General features: G+C 53.5%; 2 protein-coding genes across 2 annotated transcripts; one reads left to right on the top strand and one right to left on the bottom strand.

The window, feature by feature from the left end:
• Positions 1 to 7403: 7403 nt before the first annotated feature.
• On the bottom strand, positions 7404 to 8879 carry LOC109166627. The gene is made up of 2 exons (XM_019315520.1): positions 8436 to 8879; positions 7404 to 8375 (listed from the first exon to the last, which is right to left on the bottom strand). Exons 1-2 carry the CDS (start codon positions 8877 to 8879, stop codon positions 7404 to 7406), a joined length of 1416 nt encoding a protein of 471 aa, XP_019171065.1.
• A 3558-nt stretch (positions 8880 to 12437) lies between these two features.
• Positions 12438 to 13937, top strand: LOC109166626 (protein FAR1-RELATED SEQUENCE 5-like). Its single transcript, XM_019315519.1, has 3 exons — positions 12438 to 12757; positions 12826 to 13449; positions 13559 to 13937. The coding sequence occupies exons 1-3, from the start codon at positions 12438 to 12440 to the stop codon at positions 13935 to 13937; spliced, it is 1323 nt and encodes a 440-aa protein (XP_019171064.1).
• Positions 13938 to 14148: the final 211 nt, after the last annotated feature.

Here is a 14148-nt window from a genome sequence, read left to right as displayed (position 1 = left end):
CCCTGACTGCCACGGGCCCCGGGCCCGCGGCGCGGGACTCGCTCCACGCGAGGACCCGGCCATTGGCCGAGCACGGAGCTCGGCCGAGGCCCATGGGGGCCGAGGCCGAGCCCATGTGGCCGAGCCCAAGGGGCTCGGCCGAGCTCTGGGGGTCGGCCCAGGCCGACCCCCCACTGGGCCTACCGCGGGGTGGTTGGTCGACCCCGGGGTGGTTCGTCCTGCTCCGGGTCTGACCCGGCTTGTCCTGCGTTGCTCCGCTCCGGCTCCGTGATTATTCCATCATCAGTCCCCCACTCTCGGGGCTGCGAGGCGTCGTCAGAGCGAGAGAGTAAAAATAAATTAAATAATTACGGGGCCCTGAATTATGTCCAAAAAATCCACCCCTTCCTCTCGCAGAACTCTTGATGCGATAGGACTCTTAACCGGATTGGGATTCAAGCCTGCATAAATTCTCATCAGTTAAGAGTCCTCATTCTACCATAACTCTTCCACTCCTCCTTTAAATATCCCTCCCATCTCTTCAAACCCCCTCACCCTCCCCACATTTCACTTTTCCCTCTCCCCAAAGTTTCCCCCCTTTTCCCCAAAAAATATCTCCTCTTTCCCCCCCCCCCCCCCCCCCCCCTTTTTTTTTCCTCTCCTATATAAAGTAGCTTCCCTCTCCTCCCCCCACACACACACAAAGCCCCACAAATCTAAAAAATTTCTCTCCCTCTCCTCTCCCCCCTTTCCGGCCAGCCCTGCCGCCGACCGCCGCCGCCGACCGCCGTTCGCCGCCTGCCACCGACCAGTATCCCGGCCAACCCCAGCCCCCTGCCGAGGCCGACCCCGAGCCACTGCCGGCCGACCCCGAGCCCCCGCACCTCCTTCGTCACCCCTTCCTTGCTTGAGTCGGGTGAGTCTCGTGCAAACCCCCTTTTTAGAGTTTCGTAGCTATCTTTTATGAGCATAGTGCCTTTTGTCGAGGCCACACACCCGGTAGACCTACCTTTGGTCATCCACTATTGGTCCGTCTTAGACTCTGTTGACTACGCGGACCTCCCGCCTAGCGACGACGAGTCTATTGATTTAGACCGATTTCCTTCTCTGGAGGGGGAGATTGACCCTTTTTATCTCGAGTACCCGTATATAGATCCGCTAGCTACACATCCTCCCTACATGTTGACTCCCACGCCACTCCCGAACCCTTTTCCTTTGAGCCAATACACCGTACTAGACTCTGCCATCCCTCGGGGGTTCGGGTCTTCGTTGACGCCTCACGATATTGCCGTGGCGAGGGCCTTAGTTGGCCCGTCGGCCGAGATCCACGTTCCGCCTCCCGGGACAACCATACTAGAGCCCCCTGGTCCCAACTTCTTCGGGGTCCATGTTACATCCCTCCTTATGGGCTTAGCCTTCCCTCTTCACCCCTTCCTCGTCAAGCTCTTAAACTACCATCGCGTGTCTATGGGTCAGCTAGTCCCCAACTCCCACTGGGCGGTGGCGGCTTTTATCGTCCGATGCGTCGAGGTGGATATTCACCCCACCCTAGAGCTTTTCCACTCATTCTTCACTGCGACCAGCTCTTCATCTAAGGAGAGCAAGGGGTTCATGGCGTTCGCGACTTGGCCGGGGACGAGGATCATGGATCGCGTGCGGGACTTCAACAAGGGGTGGAAGCCCAAATTCGTGTGTGTCTCTACTGGTGCGGCGCTCCCCTTTGCGGTGCCGTGGGGCGGCTATTTCCGCAAGTATCGTAGCCCGCGGTGCACCCCGGCGCTCGAGGTTTTGATCCGGGATTTTTTGGGCAGTACGGCTGACATGCTAGACTCTGAGGCTCTTGTTGACCACGCGTCCTTGGTCAGGGCGGGTTTTTCTCGCGACCCCCCTCCCTTGCCTCCTCGCGGCACTCCTGCCCCTCCTCCCGACTCTACGGGGGAGACCGAGGAGGAGTCTACTAGTGACGATTCGGAGGACGACATTATAGAGATACGGGCCGACCCTTCGACACCTCCCCCTGCCAGCTCTGGTCTGTCACCTCGTCGATGTGCTCACTTGCTTATGCTTTCTTGTTTGAAGTGCTCATTGGCTTGTCTTGGTGTTTAGGTATGGTTCCCCGTCGCGCTGCCCTTGCGTCACTCATGGAGAGTTTGAGGAACCGTGGTGGCGAGGACCCGAAGCGCCGCAAGACCGGCGAGACCAGCTATGCTACCTCAGACGTCCGGGCTCTCCCACGGGGGTCCGCCTCTGACGTAGACCGCGTGCTGGACGGTCCCCCGTCTGACTCCACCCTTCGAGCTCCGATGCCCGCGGCACCTCATCAGGACGCCTCCACTGACTGGTCCGTCCAGTTCCCGCCCGCAGCCTCGCTGCTCAGCGGGGATGTCCCCCCGGAGGCCTTTATGCGCAGTCTCGTCCAGCCGCGCGACATGGCCCTGCACGAGGACCACGCCATCATCCGCCCTTTGTTTGAGGTATGTTCCCTTTTCGTTGAATGACGCTTATATTTCCTTGTTTTGTTATCTTGTCTTCTATTCATGCTTGTCCTCGTACAGACGGTTGTTCGTGCCATGACCCTGGAGAGAGCCATAGGGGGCGTCCGCGAGCAGCTGGAGACCGAGACGCGGGCTCGCCAGGTCGTGAGTGATAGACTTGCTGCGCTAGAGGATCAGCACGCCGCGTTGATTGACAGCCGGTCGCGGGAGCGTAATGCGCATCAGGTGGCCCTGAAGGAGGCTGCGAGGGTGGCTGTTTCAGCTTACAAGGACTCCCAGGCCTTCATCCAGGATATCCAAGCCTACATCTCTGCGCACCCCCAGGAGACCCTGACTCATCTTACGAGCTTCCCTGAGGGGAATGAGTTTTTGGGTCGGCACGGGATGGAGTTGTACGAGGCGGGGGAGTCTTCCATGCAGGGCAAGATCTATGCAGTTCTTCGTGCCAGAGACGCGTCCTTTGACCCCGTTGCATGGGGCCTGCCCGAGGAGTGGGAGGAGGAGCCAGGTGATCCCATGGACGTGGCTGTGGGTGAGGACGGCGAGCGTCCACCCTTGGACTCGGCGGCCGACCGCTCGTCGAGTGTGGACTTCGCAGCCGACCTTCTTCGCTTTGCCGGCGTGGGTGCCCCTGAGGAGGAGACTCAGGCTGCCTTGGGCGATGATGACGGCACCCGCGAGGCCACGCAGCCCTGACGTCTTTCCATGTTGGCGGCCTCTCATCTCTATTCAGTTGCTGCATAGACTATCTTTCTATTTTGCTTAGACTGGCGTTACTTCGTTGTTATTTCGCTTAGACTGGTGTTACTTCGTTGCTTGGGTTGCCGCCCCTATGTTTCTTTTGTTTATTTTGCTTGCTTTGGACATATTGGCTGGTGTTATGACGTTGTTTGCTATGATACCGCTCTTCTATTTCGTCTTATGCTTCGTCTGTTTTACTTGTGTATTGCTCTTGATTGCTCCTCGTCCACACTTGGGACTGATGAATTCTGGTACCGCGGGAGTTTAACTACCCGCTATCGCGGTGTCAGCTAGCCCGGGTCGGCCAGCCGACCCCTCGGGGTCTGCTGGTGGGTTATTCGTCTGGCGTCGAGCGAGGTTAGACCTCGTAACGCCTCTGGGGCGCTGCGGTTGCGTTGCGCCTGTCCGGCGACAGGTGAGGTCGGACCTCATGTCGCCCCTAGGACGCCTTAGCGATTCTTGGGATGAAGTCCAACGACTCGCGTCCCGAATCCTTCTGTTCGGCGGTAGGCAAGGGCGGACCTCGTACCGCCCCTAGGGCGTTTGAGGTTGCGTTGCGCCCGTCCGGCGACAGGTGAGGTCGGACCTCATGTCGCCCCAAGGGCGCCTTAGCGATTCTTGGGATGGAGTCCAACGACTCGCGTCCCGAATCCTTCCGTTCGGCGGTAGGCGAGGGCGGACCTCGTACCGCCCCTAGGGCGTTTGAGGTTGCGTTGCGCCCGTCCGGCGACAGGTGAGGTCGGACCTCATGTCGCCCCTAGGACGCCTTAGCGATTCTTGGGATGGAGTCCAACGACTCGCGTCCCGAATCCTTCCGTTCGGCGATAGGCGAGGGCGGACCTCGTACCACCCCTAGGGCGTGTGTTATATCCGATGTGGTCGCCGACCTCCAGGTCTGGCTGACCTCGTGCCGGCCGACCCCCAGGTCTGGCCGACCCCGTGCCGGCCGACCTCGGGTAGGTCGGCCTTGGGGTGCCTTCGCTTGTCCGCCATTCGGGACAGGGTAACTTGTTAAAAAAACTTCTTATTCCATTGCGAATGTAAACAAACATTATTGTGGGGAACCTGGCCTTTTATTGGGAAGGGGGACAGGCCATACAAATGAATGTCTACTGGTAGAACTTCAACAAGTGCTCTAAGTTCCAAACCCTGTCTACCACCTTGCCCGATGTGGTCCTTAGCTTGTAACTGCCCGGTCGTACTATGGCCTCAATAACATACGGTCCCTCCCATTTCATTGCAAATTTGCCTCCATCTTGGGGTCGGCTTGCCTCCCTCCTTCGGAGGACGTAGTCACCAACCTGGAAGTAACGGGGTCGGACTCCGCTGTCATGGTAAGCTTTTGTCTGGCCTTGGTAATTTTCTGCGCGGGCCATGGCCTCCTCCCTTTTGTCGTCGATGAGGTGGAGGTCGGCGGCGTGGTGTTGTTCGTTGAGGTCGGGGTTGTACACTGCGACTCGATAGGATGGTATCGCGGCTTCAGTGGGAGCCCGTGCTTCGAACCCGTATGCCAGCGAGAACGGTGTCTCCCCGGTGGCCCTTCTTGGGGTGGTGCGGTATGCCCATAGGACGGTGTCCAACTCCTCTACCCATGTTCCTCCGGCTGCGTCCAGGTTCTTCTTGATGCCGTCGATTATAGTTCTGTTGGCGTTCTCCACCTGCCCATTCGCTTGTGGGTACGCCACCGCCACGCGGGTGTGTTTTATGTACCATTGGTCGCAGAATGCCTCAAATTCCTTACTTTCGAATTGGCGCCCATTGTCGGAGATGATCTGCATGGGGACCCCAAAACGGTATAAAATGTTCCTCCGTATGAACTCCGTGCACCGGGTGCTTGTGATGGTGGCGAGGGGTTCCGCCTCCACCCACTTTGTGAAATAGTCTATGGCGACTATTATGTACTTCCTCTTTGCGAACCCCATGGGTAGGGCCCCGACGATGTCGATCCCCCAACGTGCAAACGGGATTACCGTGCTGATTGGCGTGTAGCTGGTAGCCGGCCGTCCCGGCTCCGCGTGAAAGTGCTGGCAAGTCGGGCACCCCGGGCGTACTCTGCACATTCCTTGGCCATGCTTGGCCAAAAGTACCCCTGCAATAGGGCCCTCCTCGCAATGGTGAAGGCTCCTTGGTGTGCGGCGCAGGTGCCTTCTTGTATCTCCTCCTTGACGGACTTGGCTTCGTCCGGGTATAGGCATCGGAGGAGGGCACCGTTGTAGGACCTTTTGTAAAGGGTGTCCCCAAGGAGGACGTATGTTGGTGATCTCCTCTTGACCGCCTTGGTGGCTGCCTCATCTGTTGGTAGGGTACCCGTTCTCTTATACTCGATCAGGTGGTCCAACCAGCACGAGGACCGTGTCTGTATGGGGAGGACGGGGTAGGCCTCCAGGCTGGACCTCTGGAGGTCTTCAATCCGTGCTATCTTAGAGACATGCTCCGGGGTGCCGAGGCCGAGCTTTGAGAGCACATCCGCGTCCCCGTTTTGACTTCGGGGTACCTGCAAAATTTCGTAGAGGGTCAATTGACCGAGGACCTGGAGCACCACGTCGCGGTATCTCCGCATTCTCTCCTCGTTGGCCTCGAATTCACCGTTCACCTGTCCGACCACCAGTCGGGAGTCGCACCGCACCCTTATTTTGGAGGCCCTCAGACCCAATGCCAGCCTGAGGCCACCCAATAGTGCCTCGTATTCAGCCTCATTGTTAGACAGCTTAAAGTGGAAACGAAGGGCGTAGTAGGCCCGGAACCCCTCCGGGGTTACGAGTACCACCCCTCCGCCACACCCTTTGGGGCCGGACGAGCCATCCGTGGACAGGGTCCACCAATCCTCCTCATCGCTCCGGGCTAGCTCGGCGGCCTCGCGAGCGGTGCACTCGACTATGAAGTCGGCGAGCGCCTGCCCCTTGATTGCCGGTCGGGGCTTGAACTGGACATCATATTGGCTCAACTGCATGGACCACTTGACCAATCTGCTTGCCGACCCTGAGGCCCTCAATACTGCCTCGAGGGGTTGGTTGGTGAGGACCCGTACGGGGTGTGCTTGGAAGTAATGCCCGAGCTTCTTGGCCGTGGCGTCCACGGCGAAGATTGCTTTCTCCGTGGGTGAGTACCTGAGCTCGGCGCCTCGGAGGGCTCTGCTCACGTAGTACACCGGGCGTTGGGTTCCCGCATCATCCCGGACCAGTACGGAGCTGATCGCGGCCTGCGAGATGCCCAAGTACAGGTACAAGACCTCCCCTTTCTCCGGTTTGGCTAGGGGGGTGGTAGCGTCATGAGGTACGTCTTAAGGTCCTCAAAGGCTTTCTGGCATTCGTCTGACCACTCGAACCCCTGGTTCTTCTTGAGGACCCCAAAAAATGGCAGGGACCTCTCGGCTGACCTTGAGAGGAATCGACTGAGAGCTGCCAGCCGACCATTGAGGCGCTGGACCTCGCGGAGGGACCTCGGAGGTTCCATCTCCAGGATGGCCTTGACTTTTTCAGGGTTGGGTTCAATACCCCTCTTTGAGACCATGTACCCCAAGAATTTCCCTCCGTGTACCCCGAAAGTGCATTTCTTGGGGTTCAAACGTAAATCAAAATGTCTCATAATGGAAAATACCTCGGTCAAGTCGGCTGGGTGTAGGTCGGCCTCCGTGCTTTTCACAATCATGTCGTCCACATAGGCCTGTAGTTTCCGGCCGAGGACCCTCTTGAACACCTTGGCCACCATTCTTGTGTATGTGGCTCCCGAGTTCTTGAGCCCGAACGCTATGACCCGATAGCAAAAGACCCCTTCGGGGGTGGTGAACGCCGTTTTTTCTTCGTCTTCCTCGTGCATGAAAATTTGGTGGTACCCCCGGAAGGCGTCTAGGAAGCTCATGAGTGCGCATCCTGCTGTTTCGTCCACCAGCTGGTCTATGTTGGGTAGTGGAAAGGGGTCCATGGGGCATGCATTGTTGAGGTCCGTGTAGTCCACACACATCCTCCACGTAGGTGGTTTAGGTGCGAGGACTACGTTCGCGAGCCATGCCGGGTATGTGACCTCCCTGATGTGCCCGATCTCGAGGAGGGTGTCAACCTCCTTCTTCACAAACTCCCGTCTATCAGCGGCGAGGTAGCGCTTCCTTTGTTGGACCGGTTTGGCTTTGGGGTCCACCGCCAGTTTATGCGTGATGACCTCCCGGCTGAGGCCCGGCATGTCTTCGGGACCCTAAGCGAACACGTCTTTATAGCTGCGGATGACCTCGACAATCCGTCCTCGGAGGTCAGCTGGGAGGCCGGTGCCCACCTTCACCATCCTGTCAGGTCGGCTGAGGTCCAGGATGACCTCTTCCGTCTCCACCACGGGTTCGGCGCGGGGCCGCTTCTCCTCTTCCCGGAGGGCCCTCTCGGTTACTGTCTGTACCTGGAGGTCCTTCTTCATTATTTGGCGGCAGGCCTTCAAGTAGCAGCTTCGACTGACCTTCTGGTCCCCCCTCGCGGTGCCCACTCCGGTGGGAGTAGGAAATTTGAGGCAAAGGTGCTCCATAGAGATGACGCACCTGAGGTCCTCCAAGGCAGGTCTGCCAAGGATGATGTTGTGGGCGCAGCTGATCTTTACCACCACGAACTCTACGTCCCATGTCTTGACGTGCGGCGGGGTGCCGATCTGCGCTTTAAGGATGACGGACCCTTCTGTATCAATGGAGTCTCCGGTGAAGCCGGATAGCGGGGTCTGAACCTGGGAAAGTTGCTTCCTGGATAACCCGAGTTGTGTGAAGGTGTCATAATACATGACATTCACGGAGCTCCCCGTATCTACCAGTACCCGGTGGACGATAGTGTCATTAAGGTCCAAGCGGATTACCAATGCGTCCTGGTGGGGTAAGGGTCCATCCGGGAGGTCGTCGTCGATGAACGTTATGGGCTCCCTGCGTGTCCTCTTCTCATGGGGTGCTCTGACGACATCCCCAACGTATAGGCTCCGCGCCCACTTCTTCCTCTCAGCGGGTGTGTCCCCTCCCTCCGGGCCGCCGAAGATGACATGGATGACCTTCTTCTTTGGTGGGCTGTCTGGCTCGGTCCCCTCGTCCTCCGTGAGGTGGTCGAGCTCCCTCTTGCGCGGGGCAGAAGTAGAAGACCCGGTGCCATCCTTCTTCTTTCGGGTGTTGTCAGGGCCTTTTGCGTGGTCCTGCCTGGACCTCTTCACGTATTGCCCCAGGTATCCTCATTGAATGAGCTCCTCAATCTGCCTCTTGAGGACCATACATTCGTCGGTGTCGTGTCCACGTTGCCGATGGAAGCGGCAATACTTCTTCGGGTCGGCTTTGGGGGAAATCTTTAAGCATTCCTCGGGGAACGACACGATGCACATGTCCTCGGCATGGTCCAGGATTACACTAACAGGCTGTGTCAACGGGGTCAAGTGTCGTAGCGGGGTTAGACGGGGACCCCGGTCACGTCGCGACCGGGGAGGGCGGCGATCCTCTTGAGGGTGAGATGCCCTGTCACCCTGTCCGCGGCCTTCCTCCTCCTCCTTCTTCCTCTTCTCTGCTACTTCCGCATTGGCGTACCGCGTGGCGCGGTCCATCAGTTCTGCATAGGTCTTCGGCTCATTCCGAACAAGGTCGTTGTGGAAAGGGCCCGACCTGAGGTTGTTGGTCAAAAACGGGATGGCGGACCTTTCATCAAAATTTGTTACCCCCATAGCTTCTTTCTTCCACTTACTCAGGTACTCCGCCAGAGATTCCGACTTGTCTTGCTTCAGGTAACATAGGTCGGCGAACTGCTTTCGCCGTTGTACGCTGCCCGCAAAGTGCGAATGGAGTCCCCCGGGAGGGACCCGAACCAATCCTGGGCCTGCCCATCCAGAGTCGTGCAAAAACCGCGACACATGATGGCGTCATTTATGCCTGTCATCATCATGACCGCCTTGTACCTGTTGAGGTGGTCCCGCGGGTCCGTCACCCCCGTGTAGGGTTTAATGGTCGGGAATCGGAAGTCCCGGGGTAAAGGCTCGGCCATGATGGCCTCTGTGAAGGGTGTGGCCAGGGCGTCCCGGGGCTCCGGGGACTCGTCGCGTGCCTCCATCTTGCGCTGCAACTCGCGGACCTGTCGACGCAACTGTTCCATCTCTTCGTGCTGGGTGCTCGGGGGTTGGCCTCTGGTCTTCCCTGAGCGTTCCATGGGTGGGGCCGGCTCCCACTGCCTCGGGACACGGGGTTCGGGCTCCGGGACCTCCGCGAGCACGATGACTCCTCTTGCCTGACGTGTGTGCTCGGCCCCGGCCCCAGGCGGTCTCGCGCCGGTACACGTGGACCCAACCGCCCAAGCACGGAGGTGGTACGCGCCGGCCGAGTTCGCCCTTCATTTCGCTGCTCGTGTCGGCCTCGGGTGGCTTTCGCCCCGTCGCGCCTCCCAGAAGGTCGTGGTGAATTGACTTCCTCCTCAGCCGGTGCTGCGGGTTCCCGGGGCGCCTGAGTGCTGGGGCCGCTGCGCACCCTCGGAGGGGGCGGAGGTGGGGTCGCTGGGCCTCCCTGGCGCAGCCCTGCCGCGACGCGGTTGAGCCCGTTCGCTGCCTGTTCTAGTATGACGGCATCTTGTTGAGAGGTCGGGACCTGAGGTGGTGCGGGTGGCGCTGCCCCGCCGAGAGGGCGATTGTTGGTGAGACGGCTCCGAAGGTCCCCCACGGCCCCCTGTCGACTCCCGTTGATCTGATCCCGGAGGTCCTCCCCGGCCCCTACGGACATGGTCAATCGGCTCGCCACGATCCCGTTGGGGCGGTTGACGAGGGCGAGGTCGCGTGGGTTGCGCGAGCCCTGCGAGTTGTGGGTGTTCGACCCAGATCTTGTCAATGCAGGATAATAGGGAGAGCGCTTAAGCTTGAATAGCCGCTCTCAACGAGAGCACCAATGATGGATTATATGAACCCGGGGGTCCGGATTATACAACCCGAATATATATTGAGTACGAAGAACGGATAATAAAACGGTAAATATTGTATTGATTGGATATAAAACGCTATTACAGAGGTTCGGGACGTGTAATAACAAGGCAAATGCTGTAGGAAAAGTCCGAGATGTCTCCTTAGGACACCGGGGGGTGTTTATATACCCCTGACTGCCACGGGCCCCGGGCCCGCGGGAGGAGCCGCGGCCCGCGGCGCGGGACTCGCTCCACGCGAGGACCCGGCCATTGGCCGAGCACGGAGCTCGGCCAACGGGCCGAGCATGGGCTCGGCCGAGGCCGAGCCCATGTAGCCGAGCCCAAGGGGCTCGGCCGAGCTCTGGGGGTCGGCCCTGGCCGACCCCGGGGTGGTTCGTCCTGCTCCGGGTCTGACCCGGCTTGTCCTGCGTTGCTCCACTCCGGCTCCGTGATTATTCCATCAGGTAGACTAGCCATGTTCATGCCTAATATCTATCGAACAAGTCTACTGATACCACGAGAGGTTTGTATATTTGTTCAGCTATAGAGATTTCAAACAATGAATAATTTAAATATTATTGTCTTGGTGAGTTGATAAGGAAAGTTTTTTTTTTTTTTTTTTTTTTTTTAACAAAAAAAAAAAAAAAAAAAAAAAAAAAAAAAAAAAACCTTCTTATAACTACTTATTATCTCCATATCTGACATTTAAATTTGAATATTTAATTTTGAATTAATGTCATTTTTGTACTAGAATTATAGGTAACAATCCACTTTCAGTGGTGGAACCACAATGGGAGCAATGGGGGCAACTATCCCCACTCCTCCACCTCATCCTATTTATATATATTGTGTGTATAGGTCTTTTGTATATTCATAGTTAACTTTAAAATATTAAATTTATATAAATTTAATCAATGGATGTGTTAGCTTAGACGGTAGTATATGATATTTCTTTTCGAAAGAAAAACCACACACTGTTATATATTCATAATGTCATTACAAAGAGTTTGAAAAATAAAATAAGGGCCGGTATCAAACCAAAACCAAGAACTCATCTAACTCATTACTCTAGCTAAAAGATGAGCTACATAATTTGCAGAGCGCTTCACAAAACGAAAACAAACATTAGAAAACTATGGCATCATAGTCTACTTTCAAAGCTGGTCAAGGAGTTCTTTTGCATCTGTCTCTACAATAATGTCGTCATAATGCATTCCCTTTAGCCAACTCAACGCTTCCCTAACCGCCGAAGCCTTAACCTCACGAGCCAGACAAGCCCCCTCTCTATTCACTGCCCCAGTCGCCACAAACTTCCCTTCCCAATCCCAGACAACCCACCCCATCCCCACCGTGTTTGCATCTAATCTAACCGATGCATCCACATTAATCTTCTAAAGCCCATCCTCGGTGGTTGCCAATGGTTGCCAAGAGATGGTAGGATATTTAGTTTTTTTTTTTCTAAATTTTAGGAGTTCAAATCTTACAACGTGAATTTATACTGAGATTAATTCTAATTGAATTTTTTATTTATAACTGTTAAATGCTTAAAGTAGTACAGAGAAGAAGAGAAAGAGGAGGAAAATCTTTCATTCATAATCACCAGTTTCTATATATTACAACAATATATATATATATATATATATATATATATATATATATATATATATATATAGGTAAATGCTCATACGCAGCTGTGCTCTTAGGTGAGGCGGTGTGGTCATATCATTGTCGTTGATCAATTCTAATCTAACGGCAGCGGCACATTATTTTAATTAAGTAAATTTTATCGCGCTTTTGGTAATTGGGGGCGTTTCAGTAATTTCATTGGATGGGGACGTGCATGTATATAAGCTGCTTTATTTTGTCTAATTTTAAGCGCTGAGAGAGAGATCAACACCGCGATCGTGATCACATCGTAATTGGGAGAAGATCACGATCGCGTCGTAATTGGGAGAATATCGCTGGAGATCACAATCGGAAGTTGGACGATATATCAGTTGCGATATCAATTAGAGATATCGCAGTTTGGAGAATATTGAAATTGAGCGATGGAGCCTGGTATGTTTGATTTGCTTATGTTTGTAGTTTTAATTTGTCTTTTATTATTATGTGTTTGTTCTGCTTTGGAAGTTTATCGCATGTTTTTATCTGGTTTTGCGGGGTCTCGGTGTTGACTATGTTGTTGTGTGTTGTTTTGTGATTACGGTGTACTTTGTCTGCTCGTGGTGCATATATTGTTTGTTGTGTGATTGGCAGTATTAGATTTTATGCATGTGGCATGTGCATGTAGGTAGGGTTATTCATGTGTTATTGGATAAGGTGTGGTGCTTTATTAGTTAACATGTGGTGTGCAACTGTTGATTTGGAATCTTTTGGTATTTGCAATAAAAATAATTCAACTGATGTTTGTGGAGAAGGCAGTGGTGGTGTTTGTGATGAAGGTAATCCCACTGACGTTGGTGTAGAATGCAGTGGTGATGGTTGCGATGAAGGCAATGCGACTGATGTTGGTGTAGGAGGCAGTGGTGTGCGTTGTGATGAAGATTATTTGACCGATGTGGGTGTACAAGGCAGCTCATGTGAGTTGGAAATTTCTCCTGGGTTGACTAAGTATTGGCGCCCAGTTTGCGCTAACAGTTTGAAGCCTCTTTTTGGGCAACAGTTTGTTTCCTTGGATGGTGCTATTGTTTTTTACAAACAATATGCTGGGACTGTTGGTTTGATTGTAGGCAAGACTCAATTCGCAAGAGTAGAGATGATGTTGTTGTGGAGAAGCATGTAATATGTAATCGTCATGGTTTTAAGCAGAGAGTTTCTAGTATTGCTAAAACTACTTTGGCGAGGAGACGGAGGGTGACAAATAGGGTTGGTTGTAAGGCTAAGGTTGTGGTAAAGCTTAAGTCTAATTGTTTGTATTTTGTGCATTCTTTTGAGGAACGCCACACCCATTCGATGTGTTCAATTATTGCTAGGCAATTTTTAAAGGTGAATCGTAGCCTTGATGCTGAGCACCAAATGTTTATTGCGAGTTGTGATCAGGCAAATATTGGCTCTGTTCGATCATATAGGTTGTTTAAAGAGATTGTTGGTGAGCGTTCCAATGTTGGGGCTACAAATGTAGATTTTAAGAATTTCAAGCGTGACCTGATGGCGTACATTTTAAATGGTGATGCTCAATTATTCATAGATACGCTTTTCAAGATGCGTGAATTGTGTGAGGCTTTTGATTTTGAATATGATGTTGATGAAGTTGATCAGCTTTCAAGGGTTTTTTGGGCGGATGCAGTATCTAGGAAGAATTTTGCTTTGTTTGGTGATGTTGTTTCATTCGATGCTACATACCATACTAACAGGTTAGTATTTATTTTTATTGTGTATGTTGTATATTTATGTGGTGCATGATTCCATGCCTTATAGTGTGTTTTGTTAGAAGTGTGGTGTTAACTGATTGTTGTGTTGTAGGTATAAGTTGGTTTTTGTTCCGTTTACTGGAATTGATAACCATAAGAGATCCATCACATTTGGTGCTGGTTTGCTTACGAGGGAAGACGTAGACTCATATGTGTGGCTTTTAGAGAAATTTAAGAAAACTATGTGTCATGACCCTATTTTTGTTGTTACTGATCAAGATCCAGCTCTCAAGGTTGCTGTTGACCGTGTGTTTGATACATCAAAACATAGATTTTGCATGTGGCATATAATGTGCAAGGTTGGTGAGAAGGTTGGACCAATTTTGTCTAAAGATGAAGTGTTTAGGAAGAAGTTGAATGGCATCGTTTGGAACAAATCTCTGGACTCCAAGTCTTTTGAGGATGCATGGAGTTGTATTATGGAGGAATAAAGTTTGGGTGACAATGGTTGGTTTCGTTACTTGTTTGAGTGTCGTACATTTTGGGCATCCCCATATTTTAATGACGAGTTTATGTCAGGTTTGGTTAGGACAACGTCTCAATCAGAGTCTCAAAATAGTTTTTTTGGTACGTTCTCTAATGGTCATTCTAGTTTGGTTGAGTTCTTGGTGCATTTTGGAAGTGCTATTGGTGCGCAGCGTC

Source organism: Ipomoea nil, unplaced genomic scaffold (assembly GCF_001879475.1).
Source record: "Ipomoea nil cultivar Tokyo-kokei standard unplaced genomic scaffold, Asagao_1.1 scaffold3104, whole genome shotgun sequence".
Taxonomy (NCBI): Eukaryota; Viridiplantae; Streptophyta; class Magnoliopsida; order Solanales; family Convolvulaceae; genus Ipomoea; species Ipomoea nil.
The sequence above is the reverse complement of the archived record's forward strand: the minus strand, read 5'-3'. Positions and strand labels throughout refer to the sequence as shown.